Source organism: Littorina saxatilis, linkage group LG12, assembly GCF_037325665.1.
Source record: "Littorina saxatilis isolate snail1 linkage group LG12, US_GU_Lsax_2.0, whole genome shotgun sequence".
NCBI classification, from domain to species: Eukaryota; Metazoa; Mollusca; class Gastropoda; order Littorinimorpha; family Littorinidae; genus Littorina; species Littorina saxatilis.
The window spans coordinates 25,021,835-25,040,522 of NC_090256.1; the positions used below are offsets into that span (position 1 = coordinate 25,021,835).

Consider the following 18,688-nt stretch of genomic DNA (forward strand, 5'->3'; position numbering starts at 1 on the left):
GCTCAACAACAACTACTACAACAACAGGAGCAGCAGCATCAACATCAACAACAACAACAACATAAACAACAGGAGGAGCAGCATCAACAACAACAACAACAACAACAACAACAACAACAACAACATCAACCCGGTTATGATGTAACGATGTTATGAAAAATTGATCGAAGATGCTCAAATAACCGAATCAATAGCTACCACAAAAGTACCATAAAAGACTCAACAATATACAGTTGGATTTTTAGTATTTTCAATTGGTTTGTTTGGAGTGCAGGGACTATTTGATCATGCTCAGATACCTGAAACATGTACCAAACAAGTTTCACTAAAGACTCTGCATTTATTTATTTGCTTTTGTTTGGTTTGGTTGGTTCAGCGTAGTGACTTGTGGTTAACGTATATCTCAGTAGCTGGTCGTCAACTTCAATAATCACTGGCGCCGATATATCTATGTGTGGAATACAATAAGCTAAAACACACCTTTCTTCTGGCGTAAAAAATCATGTAAACCAAAACCGATATCCGGAAGCTGTTGCATGGGACAAAATATCTGTTTGCATGACAAATGTTAATGGAAGTTGTCGCTTTACCAAACTATTCACATAATTATCTGGAAAGGCAGGGGTGGGTGGGGGGGGGGGGGGGGGGGGGGGGGTGAACAGGGTGCACGAGCACCCCCTCCAGCTAAAAACAAAATAAGCGATGCTTTCTTACTTGATAATTTAGTAAGATGATTCCGTGGCAATTTCTAAGCTTAGATGGCACCATTGCACCATTTTTGGGGGGGTGGGGGGGGGGGGGGGTGGTGTGGGCATGCCCCCGGAACTCCTCTAGCAGCCTGAGACGCTCGGAAGCGCCCTCGATTTACACTTTTGAATTATAAGTGTAACCCCCCCCCCCCCCCTCATAAACTAACTTATCCGCCCTTAAAAGGGTGATGCTGCCTTATGACCTCCTTACCTGACATGAAGTAGTTGTGCACCTGGTCCCTGGTGAGCTTCCTGCCCAGGAAGAGGACCTGGGCGGCCTTGCGGAGAATCCTCTGAATCTTGCCCAGCGTCTCCCACCACGTGTTCTGGTCGAGCTCCATCAGCCTCTGGTGTCTCTGGATTATGATGAAAACAAGAGACGTACTTTAATTTGCTTTTTACATTCAGTGAAGTTTTGACTAAATGTTTTAACATAGAGGGGGGAATCGAGACGAGGGTTGTGGTGTATGTGTGTTTGTGTGTGTGTGTGTGTGTGTGTGTGTGTGTGTGTGTGTGTGTGTGTGTGTGTATGTGTGTGTGTGTGTGTGTAGAGCGATTCAGAGTAAACTACTGGACCGATCTTTATGAAATCTGTCATGAGAGTTCCTGGGTATGATATCCCCAGATTTGTTTTCGTTTTTTCGAAAAATGTCTTTGATGACGTCATATCCGGCATTTTGTAAAAGTTGAGGCAGCACTGTCACACCCTCATTTTTCAATAAAATTGATTGAAATTTTGGCCAAGCAATCTTCGACGAAGGCCGGACTTTGGTATTGCATTTCAGCTTGGAGGCTTAAAAATTAATTAATGACTTTGGTCATTAAAAATCTGAATATTGAAATTAAAATAATTTTTTTATAAAACGATCCAAACTACGTAAATCTTATTCTTCATCAATTTCTGATTCCAAAAACATATAAATATGTTATATTCGAATTAAAAACAAGCTCTGCAAATTAAAAATATAAAAATTATGATTAAAATTAAATTTCCGAAATCGACTTAAAAACAATTTCATATTATTCCTTGTTCGTTCCTGATTCCAAAAACATATAGATATGATATGTTAGGATTAAAAACGCGATCAGACAGTTAAAAAGAATAGAGATATAGAAAAGCGTGCTATCCTCCTCAGCGCAACCGCTACCGCGCTTTTCTGGATTGTTAATTTCACTGCCTTTGCCACGAGCGGTGGACAGACGATGCTACGAGTGTACGGTCTTGCGGAAAAAATGCAATGCGTTCAGTTTCATTCTGTGAGTTCGACTGAGCTTGACTAAATGTTGTATTTTCGCCTTACGCGACTACTTGTTTATTTTGTGTGTGTGTGTGTGTGTGTGTTTGTGAGTGTGTGTGTGTGGGGGGGTGCGAGTGTGTGTGTGTGTGTGATTGTGTGTGTGTTTGTGTGTGTGTGTGTTGAAGGGGGTGTGCGAGTGTGTGTGTGTGCGTGTGTTTGTGTGTGTGTGTCTGTGTGTGTGTGCGAGTGTGTGTGTGTGTGTGTGTGTGTCAGTGTGTGTTGTGTGTCTGTGTTGTGTTTGTGTGTGTGTGTGTGCGCTTGTGTGCGTGCGTGCATGCGTGCGTGCTTGCGTACGTGCGCGCGCTTGTGTGTGTGTTTGTATGTGTGTGTGTGTGTGTGTGTGTGTATGTGTGTGCGCGCGCGTACGTGCGTACTAGATCCGTGCGTGTGTTCCTGCGTGCGTGTAAGCGCAAATAGAGACGCTCTTTACTTGTAAAACAAAAGCAGGACACAATTTTTAACCTTAAAAGATCGTCTTGAACTATGTAAGTAACGAATGATGATCGAAATTTGAAAATATAATTCCGTTGTTCTCAAAAGGCATGGAATTCAATAAACTGACAATAAAAGTAACACATTTGAAGTAACTGTAATAGCTAGTAGTGTATGTATTTATGGTTAATTTTTCTTTTAGAAGATAGCTACTTTTGTCTTGGAGGATGGCCAGTGGTTCTCTTAGAAGATGGCCAGTTTTTCTTTGAGAAGATGAGTAGTTTCTTGCTGTATGAAGATCGCTAGTTTTTTTCTTGGAAGATCGCTGGTATTATTCTTGGAAGATGGCTAGTTTTTCTCTTGGAATATTGCTAGTTTTTGTAGTGTGTTTTTTTTTAGAATAATTATTGGTAGTTCTTTTTTTGGAGGATGACTACTTTTTCTTTTAGAAGAATGCTAGTTTTTCTCTGGGACAATGGCTTGTTTTTGTCTTGGAAGATGGTTTGTTTTCCTCTCAGAAGATTGTACTTTTTCCTTTGGAAGATGGCTAGTTTTTCTCGTGGAAGATAACCAGTTTTTCTCTTGGAAGATGGCTAGTTTCTTGCAGTGTAAAGATCGCTAGTTTTCTTCTTGGAAGATGGCTAGTTTTTCTTTTGGAAGATGGCTAGTTTTTCTTTTGTAAGATGACTTGCTTTTCTCTTAGAAGATGACTAGTTTTTCTCTTAAAAGAATACTAGTTTTCTCTTAGAAAATGGCTAGTTGTTCTCATGGAAGATGACCAGTGCTTTTCTCTTGATAGATGGCTAGTTTTTCTCTTGGAGGATAACTCCCCAATAAACATGCCAGAACTGGGCCATTGATGGCTTTTTGATGGCAATGCCAGTTGCCAGAACTACTGACATCAATGGCCCATGTATGGCCCAATGCTGGCATATTACCCGTATGCACATTGGCAAATTGATGGGCCATAAATGGCAAGCCAGAAATGTGCCAGCAAAAAGCCATCATTATTTGCTGGCTTATTGATGGCTTGCCATCAAAAAACCAGAATTTTGCCAGCAAAAAGCCATCATTATTTGCTGGTTTATTGATGGCTTGCCATAAAAAAAAACAGAAATTTGCCAGAATTTTGCGGTTTTTTTGGTCCATATAAAACCCCACATTTTCCCATATATTTTCCGTTATTGGCCCTTTACCTGCTGAAATTACCGGGCCAGTTGTGGCCCGGCAAAATGCCATATTTCTGCCATTACCATTGCCAGCAAAATGCCAATAAGTTACAGTAAAATAATATACCAATACCACTGATTCTGGTAGAATGACGGCTTTATTCATGTACTCTACCTGCACAGTCTTGTCAGCCCATAGATGGTTGTTGAAAGTCTATAAATATGCTTTTCTTGTCATTTTTACTGTGAGTGTAATAATAACAAGAAATTCCTCCGAGGTAGGAAAAACACCCCCGTTGGTCAAAGGGAAATAACCATTCTCACTGCCACCAACTGAGAAGGTTATTTCCCTTTGACCATTAATATGTTCCTCTATAAGTCCTTGTAGAATCTTAATCCACCAATAACTCCCTAACCGTGTGTTTGACTGGTCCCAATTTTTGTAAGGACCGTCTCAGGAATGTATAGAACCTGTTCACCAAGTTTGGTGACGATCGGTCCGTTCATTCTTGAGATCTATATGCGAACACAAACACACACCCAAACAAACAAACAAACACATCAAGCGAATCCTATACACACCCCTATACCGGGGGTGTAATGACAAAATACAGCACATCTATGTACTTTTCAACCCATGCTGGCGGCAAGACGTGCACAAATAAAGATTAGGTCAAAGCCGTCAAGCTGTACATGAGCAATACATATGCATACTTGTCAAATTTATCAGTAAAATGCAATTAAAATGCTAATTACATTTGTCGCGTAACTTATCTGGCAAGTAAAGGCAGTGGTTTTGACAGAATATCGTCATCAAACGCAGTTATAGCGGGCACAACAACAATACAGTAATATAGATTAAAAAACAAAACAAATGTAAAGCTTCCGAGCAACGACTCATTCTCGAAGCATTACTAAAACGTACGCTTTGTTTTCAGTTGCTCACTGTTTTATTTTATTTGTACAGCGTTCCGAATTTCACACTCGAGACATGATGACCTAAGGCAGGAATGTTTCTTGTTCACTTCCCAGTAAACTTCCGTAGGATTGTCTTCATTCTGTTATTTCTCTGTTCGCATCCGCAACGTTGAGATAACGCTTCTTTTCTTTGTCCTGACGTCGGAGCCTACGGTAAGTCTGTTTGTGAAGCCATTGAAACTCTCAAGTCCTCCTGCCGCTCATCTTCTGAAACATGAAAGCAATCGAGTTTTGTTGGTTTTAATTCATTATTCCGTTGAACGCCATATCACACACACACACGCACACACACACACACACACACACACACACACACACACACACACACGCCAAGCAGAAAAAAGGGGTCAACGGGAATAATTATGTATTTTGATCTAACCTGAGAAACTTACGTTGTCTCGGACAGCTCTCCTGCGTTTCTCTCAGGAACTGAGACCCAGGCGCGCTGCATCTTATCCAGTTGGGCATTCAGACACTTGCACAAATCCTAGTCCTGGAGTGAATAGACACTTAGTCATACTCAATGTCTAGGTATGTTACAAAAAAATTCAAAATTTTCATTTAACATTTTGATCTATATCACTTGAAAGAGCAGAAAATCAGCATTCCAATGGTATATATAACTTTGAGATTGGATAAGTGTAACCCGAGTTATGAATTTTTAAAGTAATAAAATTCGTAATAGAGGCAAAGAGGATAAATTGAAACCATTTTTGACATCTTTCAGCTAAAATTAACTGTAAGTGTAACTACTAACTCACACATTTGTTTATCAATATTGTTCAATTTGGTATCAAAAGAAAGGTTCAGAGCTCTATCTAAACAACTATAAAAAATAAAAATAATTTTTGTTTTTTTGTTTTTTGTAAGTTAGTATGAAACTGAGAGCAGACGAACTTTACCGACCGCCATGTTGGATGTGAATACAACATGGGTGACAATCCGGGCGCAAAGCGGCGCATCCGTTAAAAGGTACTTCGCATCGCTTTATCGACTTGAAACTTTGGGAAACAGCAGGAAAATGGTCAAACTAACTGTTCAGAGGGGTCTCATAAGAGTTCAAAGGCTATAAATTGGTTTATAAAAGTACCTCTTTTGTGTCTTCTTCGCCCGATATTCTGGCCGGCGAGCTCGACAGTGTTGGACTCGCCATCTTTCTCAATCTTAAAGTCAAGAATGTGCTCTACGTCTTCGACAGGGTGCCCATGTGATGTAAATTTGGACAAGAATAGAAAAGAGGACCCCAAAACTGAGACAGTGTGAGTGATCAGAAAATGGGGGACCATTTTCAATGACGTCAAAAATTGAGCTGCGCACGCATTTTGTAACATACCTACAATGTCAACATTCACAAGATGCAATTTGTTTGGTTACAAGTATGGTGCCTTTCTTTTGACAGAGACAAAACAAACCCAATCACACGAAGAAAGGAAAAAGGCACACACGCACGCAAGCACACACACACAACACACACACACACACACACACACACACACATACACACACACGCAAGCACACACACACACACACACACACACGCACACACACACACACACGCACGCAAACGCACACACACACACACACACACTCACACCACACACACACACACACACACACACACACACACACACACACACACACACACACACGCGCAGAGGCATTCTTACAGAGAGGACGACTTTGTATAATCTATTATATTTTGCGAACTGACTCAAACGTCCCGCAGAAGAACGGTGTAAAGAAGAGAAGAACAAGAAGATACTAGCGCCGTTGCGACGATCTGCTCACACAACTGTTTGTGAAACTCACCATCCTTGCTTCTATCCGGAGGAGATCGGACGCGTACTGCAATCGAAGAAGGTGCTTTGGAAATTCCTTGAATGCAAAACACAACAAGCGGACATCTGCAGAACCACTGCGGGCCGGATTTATGACAATTCGTCATTATCACGAGTGACGTCAAGCTGTTTCGACATTTGTTTGTAGATTACGTCACTCCACTAGAGGAAATCATACCGCTGTGCTGTCGCAGATCTTCTTGCCAGCAATAATCCAGAATTGGTCCTTTGTTGGCGTGCCAGCAAAAACCCACATATAATTGCCAACAAAACGCCATAAATGGCCCACTGCAGGCAAACAAGCTCTGGACCATAAATGGCATGCCAACAATGGGCCAATTAAGGAATTTTAGTGGCCGAAAGTATTACTGGAATGCCATAGATGGCCCAGTAATGGCAAGCCATAACTGGGCCTTAGTTGGCAAACCATAATTGGCCCAGCATTGTTTTTTTTATGGACAGCTTTCCCAAACTTGCCAGCCAAAAAACATAAATGGTCCAGTTCTGGCATGTTTATTGGGTCGTTTTTCTCTTTGTAAATAGCTAGTATTCCTCTTGGAAGATGGCTTGTTTTGTTCATGATGGTTAGTGTTTTCCTTGGAACATGGCTAGTTTCTTCTATGAATATTGCTAGTCTAACCTTGTTGTTGAAGTTGGTGAGGATGGAGGAGATGGGCTGCAGGATGTAGACAGGGGGCACGGTGTTCAAGTCCTTCTTGTACCACGTGTCGAGCAGCGTCACCTCGGCAGGGACGTTCTTGGCACACTCCCGGATCAGCTCCAACTCCGTGGCCACGATGTGGGTCGGGATGGGGCGGTAGCCGTACTTCTGGCCAAGGAACACCTGCGTATATATATTGCACTCTAAATTGAAGGATTCTACTTTTGCACACTTTTTCTGTAACTAGTTTGTAACACAAGTGTTTACTATGTGTGCTACTGTTGCTAGCAGAATTATATACTATGCCACATTATATTCAAACAGGAGTAACTGGTTTTAGAGTGAAAAAGAAAAGAATGAAATGGAGATGCAATATTTTGACGTGTAAGCATGTCTTTTTGTGGATTGAATTAATAAGAATTAAAGGGACACATGCGAACGGAACGATCATGCGGTAGTCGTATTTCTGGCCTAGAAACACCCGCCTATTTACAAGAAAAAGAGGATGACATGCAGGTGTAATACTTTTTATGCTGGTGTTTTCTGGGATGAGCTATAACGGAAACCTGCGCACAGAAAGATCACACGGTAGCCGCACTTCTGACGGAGGAATACCCGCGAAGAAGAAGAATATCACACGTAGGCCTATCACTTATGCTTTTCGGCCAAGCTTGCCAGAACGAATGGACACCTGCACTGATGAAGTTTGCAATTGTAGCCGTATTTCTGACTGATGAATATCTGTATAGAAAAAGAAGTTCGCAAACAGATCTAAAACTGTGCATTGTCAGTCTGCTTTTGCAGGACAAGCTACACAAGATCAAGGAACATAATGCACAGTTCCAATTTTATGTTTGTTTGTTTGTTTGCTTAACGCCCAGCCGACCACGAAGGGCCATATCAGGGCGGTGCTGCTTTGACATTTAACGTGCGCCACACACAAGACAGAAGTCGCAGCACAGGCTTCATGTCTCACCCAGTCACATTATTCTGACACCGGACCAACCAGTCCTAGCACTAACCCCATAATGCCAGACGCCGGGCGGAGCAGCCCCTAGATTGTCAATTTTAAAGTCTTAGGTATGACCCGGTGTAACACGAGATTTTTACTCAGGAGTAAACATTTCGTACGAAAAAGTTACTCCCTTTACGAAAAAAGCACTCCCCCATTACACGAGAAAATTACTCCCCAAGACAGGCGAGTTCCGAATAAACATTTCGTACAAAAATGTTACTCCCCTGACGAATCAATAACGAATAAATTACTTCACCCCAACACAAGCAATTTAACTTCCCATGCCAGGTGTACGAAATGTTTACTCCCTTGTCCCCTGTTGGTCTTGGTGGTGGAAGGGGCGGAGGGAGGGTAGCGCGATATTCGTGTGCGCGAGATCACTTATTGGCATTATCCCTTAGCCCGCATCCCATTTTTGCGTACGAGATTTTTACTGGAAGTAAAAAAAATGGGGAGTAAAAATTTCGTGGAGGGAGTAATTTTTTCGTGCCTTGGGGAGTTCTTTTCTCGTACGAAAAGTGTACTCGGAGTAAGAATTTCGTACGAAATATTTACTCCGGAGTAAATTTTTCGTGGAGTAAAAATTTCGTGTTACACCGGCCGGGGTTCGAACCGACGACCTCCCGATCACGGGGCGGACGCCTTACCACTAGGCCAACCTTGCCGGTCACAGTTCTAAGACTCTACCTCGCTGTACGTATGTCTCAATTGTGGACCTGTCAGAGTTTTGGTTGTTTATTTATAGAAACACGAAAACACCCAGCATACATCCCCCAAAAACGATATATGGCTGCCAAAATGTGGAGCGAAACGGTCATACACGTAAAAACACGATCGTGCAAAACACGAGTGTACGTGGGAGTTGCAGCCCATGAACGCAGAAGAAGCAAAAGAAGAAGAAAAAGAACACATTGTGAATTGTTAAGACGTGTGGCACATGACACGCACAGCGTGTTCCAGGGTGAACACAACAGATTGTAAGTGTTAGTTTTAAGAAGATTTAACACATTGTGATCACATAAATACGGATAGCATGTCCATTAAATTTCGAGTGAAGTACAAGGATCCCCTTCGCAAATGGAAAAAAAAAAGTGGACAGACCCTGCTGCAGTGGGTACGTAAGCTATTTTACAGGAGACAGACAGTATCTGTAAAACAATAACTTGGACCTACGGCATATTAAGGTTGTCCGTAGTTGAGCCCGTAGTCGACTTCACCAAGACTTCGCGCGAAAACTTTCTGCCTAGAAGTCAGTGCCAAAGCTTCTTGCAGCTAGCTTCGTGAAGTCGACTTCGCCCAAATAATTTTAGGAACACCAACGTTGATAAAACAAGATATCGGAATCCTCTAGTAAGGCAATTTAAGCTAACATAATTGCCAACGTCAAGCCAAAGAATAAGAGACAGACACCGAGATCAGAGGGATATGACTCAGACAGACACGCCGACAACCAAAAGGACGACACAGAGGAGATTGGATGGATCCTGTGGAAGGCGAAAAGTATGGAATGCGAAAAGGGTCAAATGATCGAGCAAAAGGATCGATCAAAAGGATCGATCCTTTCGCGTTTGACCCTTTCCGCCCGACGCGCGGAAAGGGTCAAACGATCGATCAAAAGGATCGATCAAAAGGATCGATCCTTTTACTGGATCCGGTGCCGACAAAAAGTGGAACCGGAATTTTACCGGCACACAGTCTGGAGTTCACATTTTGGTGGCAAACTGACTTCAGATTTCAGTTCGCGTGTCCGTGCGTTCAGTGTTTTAGATGATCGAACGTGTAGCAAAGACCTGTACGTGTACGTGTAGATATTCCGTCACTCGTGACTCACTTTTTTTCTCCAATGTTCCAAATCATACATTGTTTACCAAGACTGCAGATCTCGGCTCAAACGCGTGACGTAAAAACCGGCACACAGTCTGGAATTCACATTTTGGTGGCAAACTGACTTCAGATTTCAGTTCGCGTGTACGTTCGTCCAGTGTTCTAGATAATCGAACGTGTAGCTAATCCGTTCCATGATCCTTTTGTACGATCCTTTTACTCGATCATTTGACCCTTTCCGCGCGTCGGGCGGAAAGGGTCAACCGCGAAAGGATCGATACTTTTGATCGATCCTTTTGCTCGATCATTTGACCCTTTCCGCGCGTCGGGCGCAAAGGGTCAAACGCGAAAGGATCGTATGGAAGGCGAAAAGGGTCAAATGATCGATCAAAAGGATCGATCAAAAGGATCGATCCTTTTTGCGTTTGACCCTTTCCGCCCGACGCGCGGAAAGGGTCAAATGATCGAGCAAAAGGATCGATCAAAAAGATCGATCCTTTTACACGATACTTTTGAACGAGCAGTTTCATCGCGCTGTTTCGGAAAATCATGGAACGGATTAGCACAAAGAACGAATCTAGAAAGTAAAGTAAGTAGATTACGTGTTCTGGTGCGGCGTGAAGGAGCATGAAATATCAAGGGAAATTATAAACAAAAAATTCTTCTTGTTTTAGCGAGTGCATTTAGGGGTGTGTAGTTAAAATTACTGTGTGAAAAGTGTTTGGCGCGAAGCGTTCGTCTGCAACAGATCTAGATGTGCCACTTTCAGCACGTATACAGGAACGTGTACGGGTAACGTCATCAAATCTAGTTTTTACGTCACGCGTTTGAGCGAGATCTGCAGTCTTGGTAAACAACGTATGATTTGGAACATTGGAGAAAAAAAAGTGAGTCACGGGTGACGGAATATCTACACGTACACGTACTGGTCTTTGCTACACGTTCGATCATCTGGAACACGGCTGGACGCACGATCATGCGAACTGAAATCTGAAGTCAGTTTGCCACCAAAATGTGAATTCCAGACTGTGTGCCGGTAAAATTCCGGTTCCACTTTTTGTCGGCACCGGATCCAGTAAAAGGATCGATCCTTTTGATCGATCGTTTGACCCTTTCCGCGCGTCGGGCAGAAAGGGTCAAACGCGAAAGGATCGATCCTTTTGATCGATCCTTTTGCTCGATCATTTGACCCTTTTCGCCTTCCATAGGATCGATCCTTTTGATCGATCCTTTTGATCGATCATTTGACCCTTTTCGCCTTCCATAGGATCCGAGCACTTGTGTTATGCATTGGTCATCTCTGAAATCTGAATCAGTTTTTATTTGGGAGAAAGAAAGAAAGAAAGAAAGAAAGAAAGAAAAACAAGTCGCGTGAAGCAATATAAAAACATTTAGTCAATCGTTTAACAAACCATAAAGATCAATAACCCCAAAAAACAGTAATCGCCGAGACTAGCTATAGCTTCAGATAGTCTCGGCTATCTTGTAGACCGAGGCGGGTCACCCTCGTCTCCGCAAAGCACGCGACCGACTGGACGAATTTTCTTCCATGCTGAGCACATTTTTAAAGTAAACATGACATATCTATATATTTTTGAATTCAGTGAATTCAGGAGAAGATAATAAATACAATGTGATCAATTTTTCATCTGTAACGGAAAATTGGAATTTTTTGACAACTTTAATGAGCAAACTAATTAACTAATGTTTAAACTTCCAAGCTGAAATGCAATCCCATAGTCCGGACTTTGTCGAAGATTGCTTGACAAAAATATCAATCAATTTGGTTGAAAAATGAGGGTGTGACAGTGCGGCCTCAACTTTCACTAAAAGCCGGATATGACGTCATGAAAGATAGTTATCGAAAAAAAAGAAAAAAACACTCTGGGGATATACCCAGGAATTTCCATGTGAAGTTTCATGAAGATCGGTACGGTCCATTCGTTTTCTCGGAATCGTTTTACACGCACACACATACATACACACACACACACACACACACACACACACACACACACATACACCACGACCCTCATCTCGATTCCCCCTCTATGTTAAAAAGATTGAAAGAAAGAGATAACAAGTCGCGTAAGGCGAAAATACAATATTTAGTCAAGTAGCTGTCGAACTCACAGAATGAAACTGAACGCAATGCCATTTTTCAGCAAGACCGTATACTCATAGCATCGTCAGTCCACCGCTCATGGCAAAGGCAGTGAAATTGACAAGAAGAGCGGGGTAGTAGTTGCGCTAAGAAGGATAGCACGCTTTTCTGTACCTCTCTTTGTTTTAACTTTCTGAGCGTGTTTTTAATCCAAACATATCATATCTATATGTTTTTGGAATCAGGAACCGACAAGGAATAAGATGAAAGTGTTTTTAAATTGATTTGGACAATTTAATTTTGATAATAATTTTTATATATTTAATTTTCAGAGCTTGTTTTTAATCCGAATATAACATATTTATATGTTTTTGGAATCAGCAAATGATGGAGAATAAGATAAACGTAAATTTGGATCGTTTTATAAATTTTTATTTTTTTTTACAATTTTCAGATTTTTAATGACCAAAGTCATTAATTAATTTTTAAGCCACCAAGCTGAAATGCAATACCGAAGTCCGGGCTTCGTCGAAGATTACTTGACCAAAATTTCAACCAATTTGGTTGAAAAATGAGGGCGTGACAGTGCCGCCTCAACTTTCACGAAAAGCCGGATATGACGTCATCAAAGACTTTTATCAAAAAAATGAAAAAAACGTTCGGGGATTTCATACCCAGGAACTCTCCTGTCAAATTTCATAAAGATCGGTCCAGTAGTTTAGTCTGAATCGCTCTACACACACACACAGACAGACAGACAGACAGACACACGCACATACACCACGACCCTCGTTTCGATTCCCCCTCGATGTTAAAATATTTAGTCAAAACTTGACTAAATATAAAAAGAAAGAGAGTTAAGGAGAGAAAGATAGTATAAACATACGTTCTTCACTCCCGTTTTACTAACACGCCCCACCTCCAACCCCCTGCCATTTGTTCTTTCTTTCTTCACCCCCCCCCCCCCCCCCCCCCCCCTCTCCTTTCTCTCTCTCATCCTTCTACCCCTCCTCCCTCCTCAACATGACACAGGAAACATGTCCATGTCCTATTCCACGATGGCGACAGAAAACAGGGGTGAAATGTGTGTGGTGAGAGCCAAGCCAAGCCTTGGAAAAGCCTTGGAAACTGTCAGGTGTCGTTTATCACAAGTTTACCTTCTGCTGTTATGCGAGGACGTCTTGGGAACTGAGATAATGGAGACTTCATGTTACGGACTAAGTTGGAAAACACTGGGTTCTCGTCGTGGTGTGAGGACAAACATTAGGGTGTTGGGTGAAATGTCTGTACGGAACAGCGGCTAATGTAGTGTTCAATCCTGGGATGCAAATGTCCACAATGCAAATGTCACAATGCAAATGTCCACAATGCAAATGTCCACAATGTATGCTCTATATTGGAACTGAACATGGCAGTGTTGGGACTTCAAACAGATCGTACGCATTATGTATCTCCCAGGTTTTCATTGTTTCTTATGTGTATGCTTTTACATTTAACAATCTGCTGTTGTCGACCTTCATGTTGATATTATAAGATGTTTGATGGGTTGTTGAGAGGCCAGCTTTTTTGTCGGTCCGAGGGGGAGCATATCGTCTTTTGTTTCATATTTATTGACCAAGGCCGAAGGCCGCGGTTAATAAATATGAAATAAAAGTCGATACAGCATGACTTCCCTTCTTTGTCTCTGTTAATCTAGGGAGAAAATATCCAGCGATATTTCTCCGTAGGCCTAAAGTTCGGCCATGACATAGGCAAAATAAGTTGCGCAGCCGCAGAAACGAGAAAAGGGAAATTGTTTATGAAATGATTGGGAGCCACGCAAATTTGACCTCTTGATTCCGACCATGAACCCGCTGTTGATAATCTGGAAGGTCGTACCAGAAATGCAGATCTATCTCTGGCCGATTCATAGATTCAACCTACAAACTGCGACCTCATCTGTGATCAGATGGCCAAGCAATGCGTGAAATCTTTTATTCTAAAGCCTTATGGCTCGTTTCGACAAGCATTAAACGGATGAAATTAACCACATGCAGTTTATTCTTCAGAAAAATGCACCAAAAAAATGGGTTGGGTTCGGTGATTTGTACATAAACGTCTTCCTCACGATAGATTCGCTGATTTGTCTTATGAAGCCGTCATCAACACGAACACAATGATTGCAGAAGCAAACTCTGTACCTACACGACCGAGACACAAGACTGATTATTTCACAGCTGCAATGTGAATAGAGAACAAAGACGTTTTGGGTAAGCTTACTCACGTCAGGTCTTTACTGACGGAAAATTCCGAACAAAAGTAAATGACGTCAAAGTATCTTTCGCTTTGCGTGTAACTTTGTCATGACGTCTTTTTGTGACGACAGTATACGCGACAATTTGTTCGCTTCCGGTGTCATTTTAGACTGAAAAGCAACTCAAAAGAAGGAGCTAAGCCTGTGTCTTGAAACAGCTGAAACACTCTTTTGGATTGCCGTTTCAATGTTAACCAAAAAGTTAAAGAAAAAAACAAGGTTCAGTTGCGAACTGACAGCGGATTGAGCATTTATTCCTGTTGATGAAGGTACGATTGAAGCTTTATTCTCTCCGTCAACCAACAAGACTAGATTTGTAGCAGACGAAAAACAAAGTGTGCGTTTTTCCTGTCTTGTGAAGGCGATTATGTCGTTATAAGTTATATGTACGTTGTGAAGACATTTCAAAACAAAATTTAGCTTTGATGCGTCACGGGATATAAGCTTATACGTTTTCATCCATGGAATTGTTTTTTTCGTCTCGGCAGGGTGAATGAATTCATGATGTCTTTTCCGGAACTGGACAAAACTGGCCTTGCCAAGACTGAAACAAAATATAGTTCTACAACTTCTAGGCTTGGGTTGATTGCCCATGGTGAATTTCCAATGATTTGTTTCCACATCCCATGACAAATTCTCTTTACTTTGGTCATGCCATATATACGTTACAGCTCCGTCCATCCATGGTATCGCGTGATATTTTGTCTCGACGGGGTGAAAGAATATAATGACGGCAGAGCCTCGAGTGACGTCATCATCATTGACCCAGTCTCGACAAAATATCACGCGATACCACGGATGGACGGAGCTGTAACTTATACATATGCCCCCCGAGGACCGAAGAAAGGCTGGTCTGACAACAAACATCCAAACATTGTTTTTGTCATCATTTTGGTAGTGAGAAAATAAGTGCACAATCAACACAGGGAGCCATGCTTTGAAACACGAGTATCCTTTTGATAACCACACGAGTACCGTTTTGATAATCACTGGCAATCAAAGCTGGCGTGTGAAAGCAACTTTTTGTGTTTTTGAGCTCATAAAATGTTGGGATGAATATGTCAGGTTTGAGGATGCACAGTTCTGTAGGTTCATCTCGGTATTCCACCCCCTCAGCCTGCAGTTGTAAATAGTAAGCTTAGTGATCGAATGTGGAAGCTACGTTGGGTCAAAGGTCACAGAAGATTTGCGTCGTGCAGCGAAGGATAAAATCGCGATCTTGTTTCCGACTCAGTGCCTCTTTGTTTTTCATTAGACCTGTCATTCTGCTTGCTCGGCTTTGTTAGATGTTTGCATGTCTTGTTGCTATTTTCTTTGCTTTTATTATTATTTCTTATTTGCGCTTCGTTTATCGATACAACGTCTTGTGCACGGGTCAAAATGTGTGTGTCAGGGGTCAATTGGTTTGACTTGAACTTGACGTTCGTGTTTCTCCGAACGTCTGTGTATCGAAACACAGATACACGCACTCCATGACTTTGTAAGAAGACATAACATATCGGTAGGTTTCATTTGTTTATGATGAATTTATGACTTTTCATGAAGTAGTTTTGTTTTTTGTTTACTTTTGCCAGTTTGCCAGTTCGTTTGTGAAACTTTGCAAAGCAGTGTCGTGTCGTCGGTTTAGGTCTGGGGAAACGCCAATAAAAAGAGCCGAAGAATCCCCGAGCGTTTCTATTGGGTTTGCTTTTGATTATTCATGTATAACCTGCTTCCTGCAACTATGGTAACCGGGGATTTATTGCCTGGGGAACATGAGATTTATTTCCCAGGTGCTTGTGAATGAAAACTCGTGAAAATGATGACAATTACTCATGTTCGATTACTGTTTGTGAAGATGATGAGGATGATGATGATGATGATGATGATGATGATGATGATGATGATGATGATGATGATAGATGATGATGATTATGGCGGTGATGATGACGTACACGGCGATGATCATGGTGATGATAATGATGGCGTTGGTCGTGGAGTTTATGATGTTGCTGCTGCTTTGTTATCTTTACATTGCAGTTGAGGGCCTGACAACCAGAATCATTTCTTCAATAACAGTTGTTGCCGTCAGTTGCCACGCATTTAAACAGTCAGTTATTCACCCCAATTGCAAAATCCGGTCATCTTTTCCAGTCGGTTTGCCCAGAGTTTAACGCTAAATGAAGTTTTTCGGATCAGCAGACCAGAGTCACAAATGAAAAAGGCAACGGCCGTGTTATGAATTCACAACGCTAATGAAATGGCTATTCCTTACAAGTGGAATTTATGACGCACAAGAAGTCATAGCGAGCAGTTATTGATTTCCATTCAGCAGAATAAAATTGCTGCATGCATCGACAGTTTTCAGATCCCGCCGATAATATTGATGAAGTAGCCAACACAATTACGTCAGTCCCGAGAAAAGAGCAAGTAATTTTCTGGGACAAAGGGAAACAAAGAGAGTAAGTGGGGGGGGGGGGGGCGTTGGGTTGAGAAGGAATAAAGAGAATAGGAAGAAGAAGAAGAAGAAGAAGAAGAAGAAGAAGAAGAAGAAGAAGAAGAAGAAGAAGAAGAAGAAGAAGAAGAAGAAGAAGAAGAAGAAGAAAAATGAGAAGTCTGGGAAGAAAAACAATAACAAAAACACGAAGAACAAGAACAATAGCAAGAAGAACAAGAAGAACAGACAGACAGACAGAAAGAGAGAGACTGTGTGCGCGAACACGCGTCTCTCTCTCTCTCTCTCCCCCCCCCCCTTACTCTCTCTCTCTCCCTCTTACTCTCTCTCTCTCTCTCTCTCTCTCTCTCTCTCTCTCTCTCTCTCTCTCTCTCTCTCTCTCTCTGTGCTAAGGGGAGGTAGGGGAGGTGAATGGGGGTAGAATGAGTAAGGACAAAGGAACAGTGGGATACGGGAAAAGGGAGGGTGACGGGATAGGAAATAAGCAGTGCCTTTTTGGGGGGGAGTGATCGAGACGAAGCGACGGAGGCAGAAAATCGTGCAGCAAAGGGGGGAAAAAATGAAAAAGCCCTAATTTTGACAAAGTACGGGCAAACAAGAGAGAAGGGAAAGCGACCAATTTGGAGCCACCTTTGGCGGTATCCGGCAGGTAACAGAGGCGGACTAATTGAGGTTATTACGTTGCACGTGACTGAATGTTGCCTTTGACGACGATCGATGCTCGTTGCGTGACGGGTAAAAAAAAATGAGAGAAAAAAAGTGACGTCCCAATTAGCCGGGTGTTTATGTTTCATGTTGCCGTTACCCAGTTCCCTATTTACCCTCTTCGTCGATTTCCATAATCCCTCCTCTTGTTTTCTGGACTAATCTAATGGTAATACGTTTTATAAATGTTAAAATAGCAATCAGATAAAACAAGAAAAACACACAAACAAACAGAACAAACAACCACAGAGAGAGAGAGAGAGAGAGAGAGAGAGAGAGAGAGAGAGAGAGAGAGAGAGAGAGAGAGAGAGAGAGAGAGAGAGAGAGAGAGAGAGAGAGAGAGAAGTTCGAAAATGCGATCATGTAAAAACTCACTGACAATTATCACGTTCACTTCGACTTTGGATACTGGTTATTATAAATTCCGAAATGGGCAAGGTATTTCTATTTTCTAGTATTTTTGTTTATGTACCTTTCTTCTTTTCTCTTCTTCTTCCTATGTGTTCGTCCGACCGCCTGTCGTTCTTAGTCGTTCCCGTTTCTAGACACGCATTCATTCCATCCCATCCAGCCCCCCAAAAGTGCAAAAAAAAAACCACCACGAATGGTGTGTTGCGGAGCGTTGGAGAGCAAGAAGAGCTTTAGACGGAACGCACAAAAGCAACAAATTGTGGAAGGGGAGAGAGGGGCTGACAAAAAATATTATGGAACTTTGTGTATGCTGTGCCAATTTAAAATGATACAGTGTGATACCGCGTGGTGCATTTATATATCGGTCTCCAGTCATGACTACTTTTTCAGGCTTTTGATCAATTCTGGGTCACCAAGCGCGCGTTCTCTCTCCCTCTCTTTCTCTGTCTGTCTCTCCTCCCCTCTCTCCATAAATCAATCAATCAATACTTATCATTCTTATCGTTTTTGACAATGCTTTATCACATTATTGTTGAATTCTTGGTCACTAAGTGAATATGTCTCTCTTCCTCTCTCTCTCTCTCTAACACTCTCCCCCCCCCTCTCCCCCCTTTCTCTCTCTCTCTCCCTCTCTCCCCCTCTCTCTCTCTCTCTCACTCTCTCTCTCTCGCTCTCTCTCTGGCTCTTTCTCTCTCTCTATCTCGCTCTCTCTCTGGCTCTTTCTCTCTCTCTCTCCCTCTCTCTCTCTCTCTCTCTCTCTCACTCTCTCTCTCTCTC

At 42.1% G+C, this 18,688-nt stretch overlaps 1 protein-coding gene and 1 long non-coding RNA gene across 2 annotated transcripts in view; both read right to left on the minus strand.

The window, feature by feature from the left end:
* The window catches only part of LOC138981611 (NACHT and WD repeat domain-containing protein 2-like), a gene marked incomplete in the record, with an annotated part of 92,710 nt that overhangs the window by 25,418 nt on the left and 48,604 nt on the right, over nucleotides 1–18,688 (minus strand). The window contains 2 exon segments of the mRNA XM_070354586.1: nucleotides 961–1,105; nucleotides 7,105–7,308. Of these exon segments, the coding sequence (XP_070210687.1) occupies nucleotides 961–1,105; nucleotides 7,105–7,308 (349 nt within the window).
* On the minus strand, nucleotides 4,414–6,886 carry LOC138981612 (uncharacterized). The gene is made up of 3 exons (XR_011460670.1): nucleotides 6,436–6,886; nucleotides 5,019–5,119; nucleotides 4,414–4,833 (listed from the first exon to the last, which is right to left on the minus strand). It is a non-coding gene; the product is annotated as an uncharacterized lncRNA (long non-coding RNA).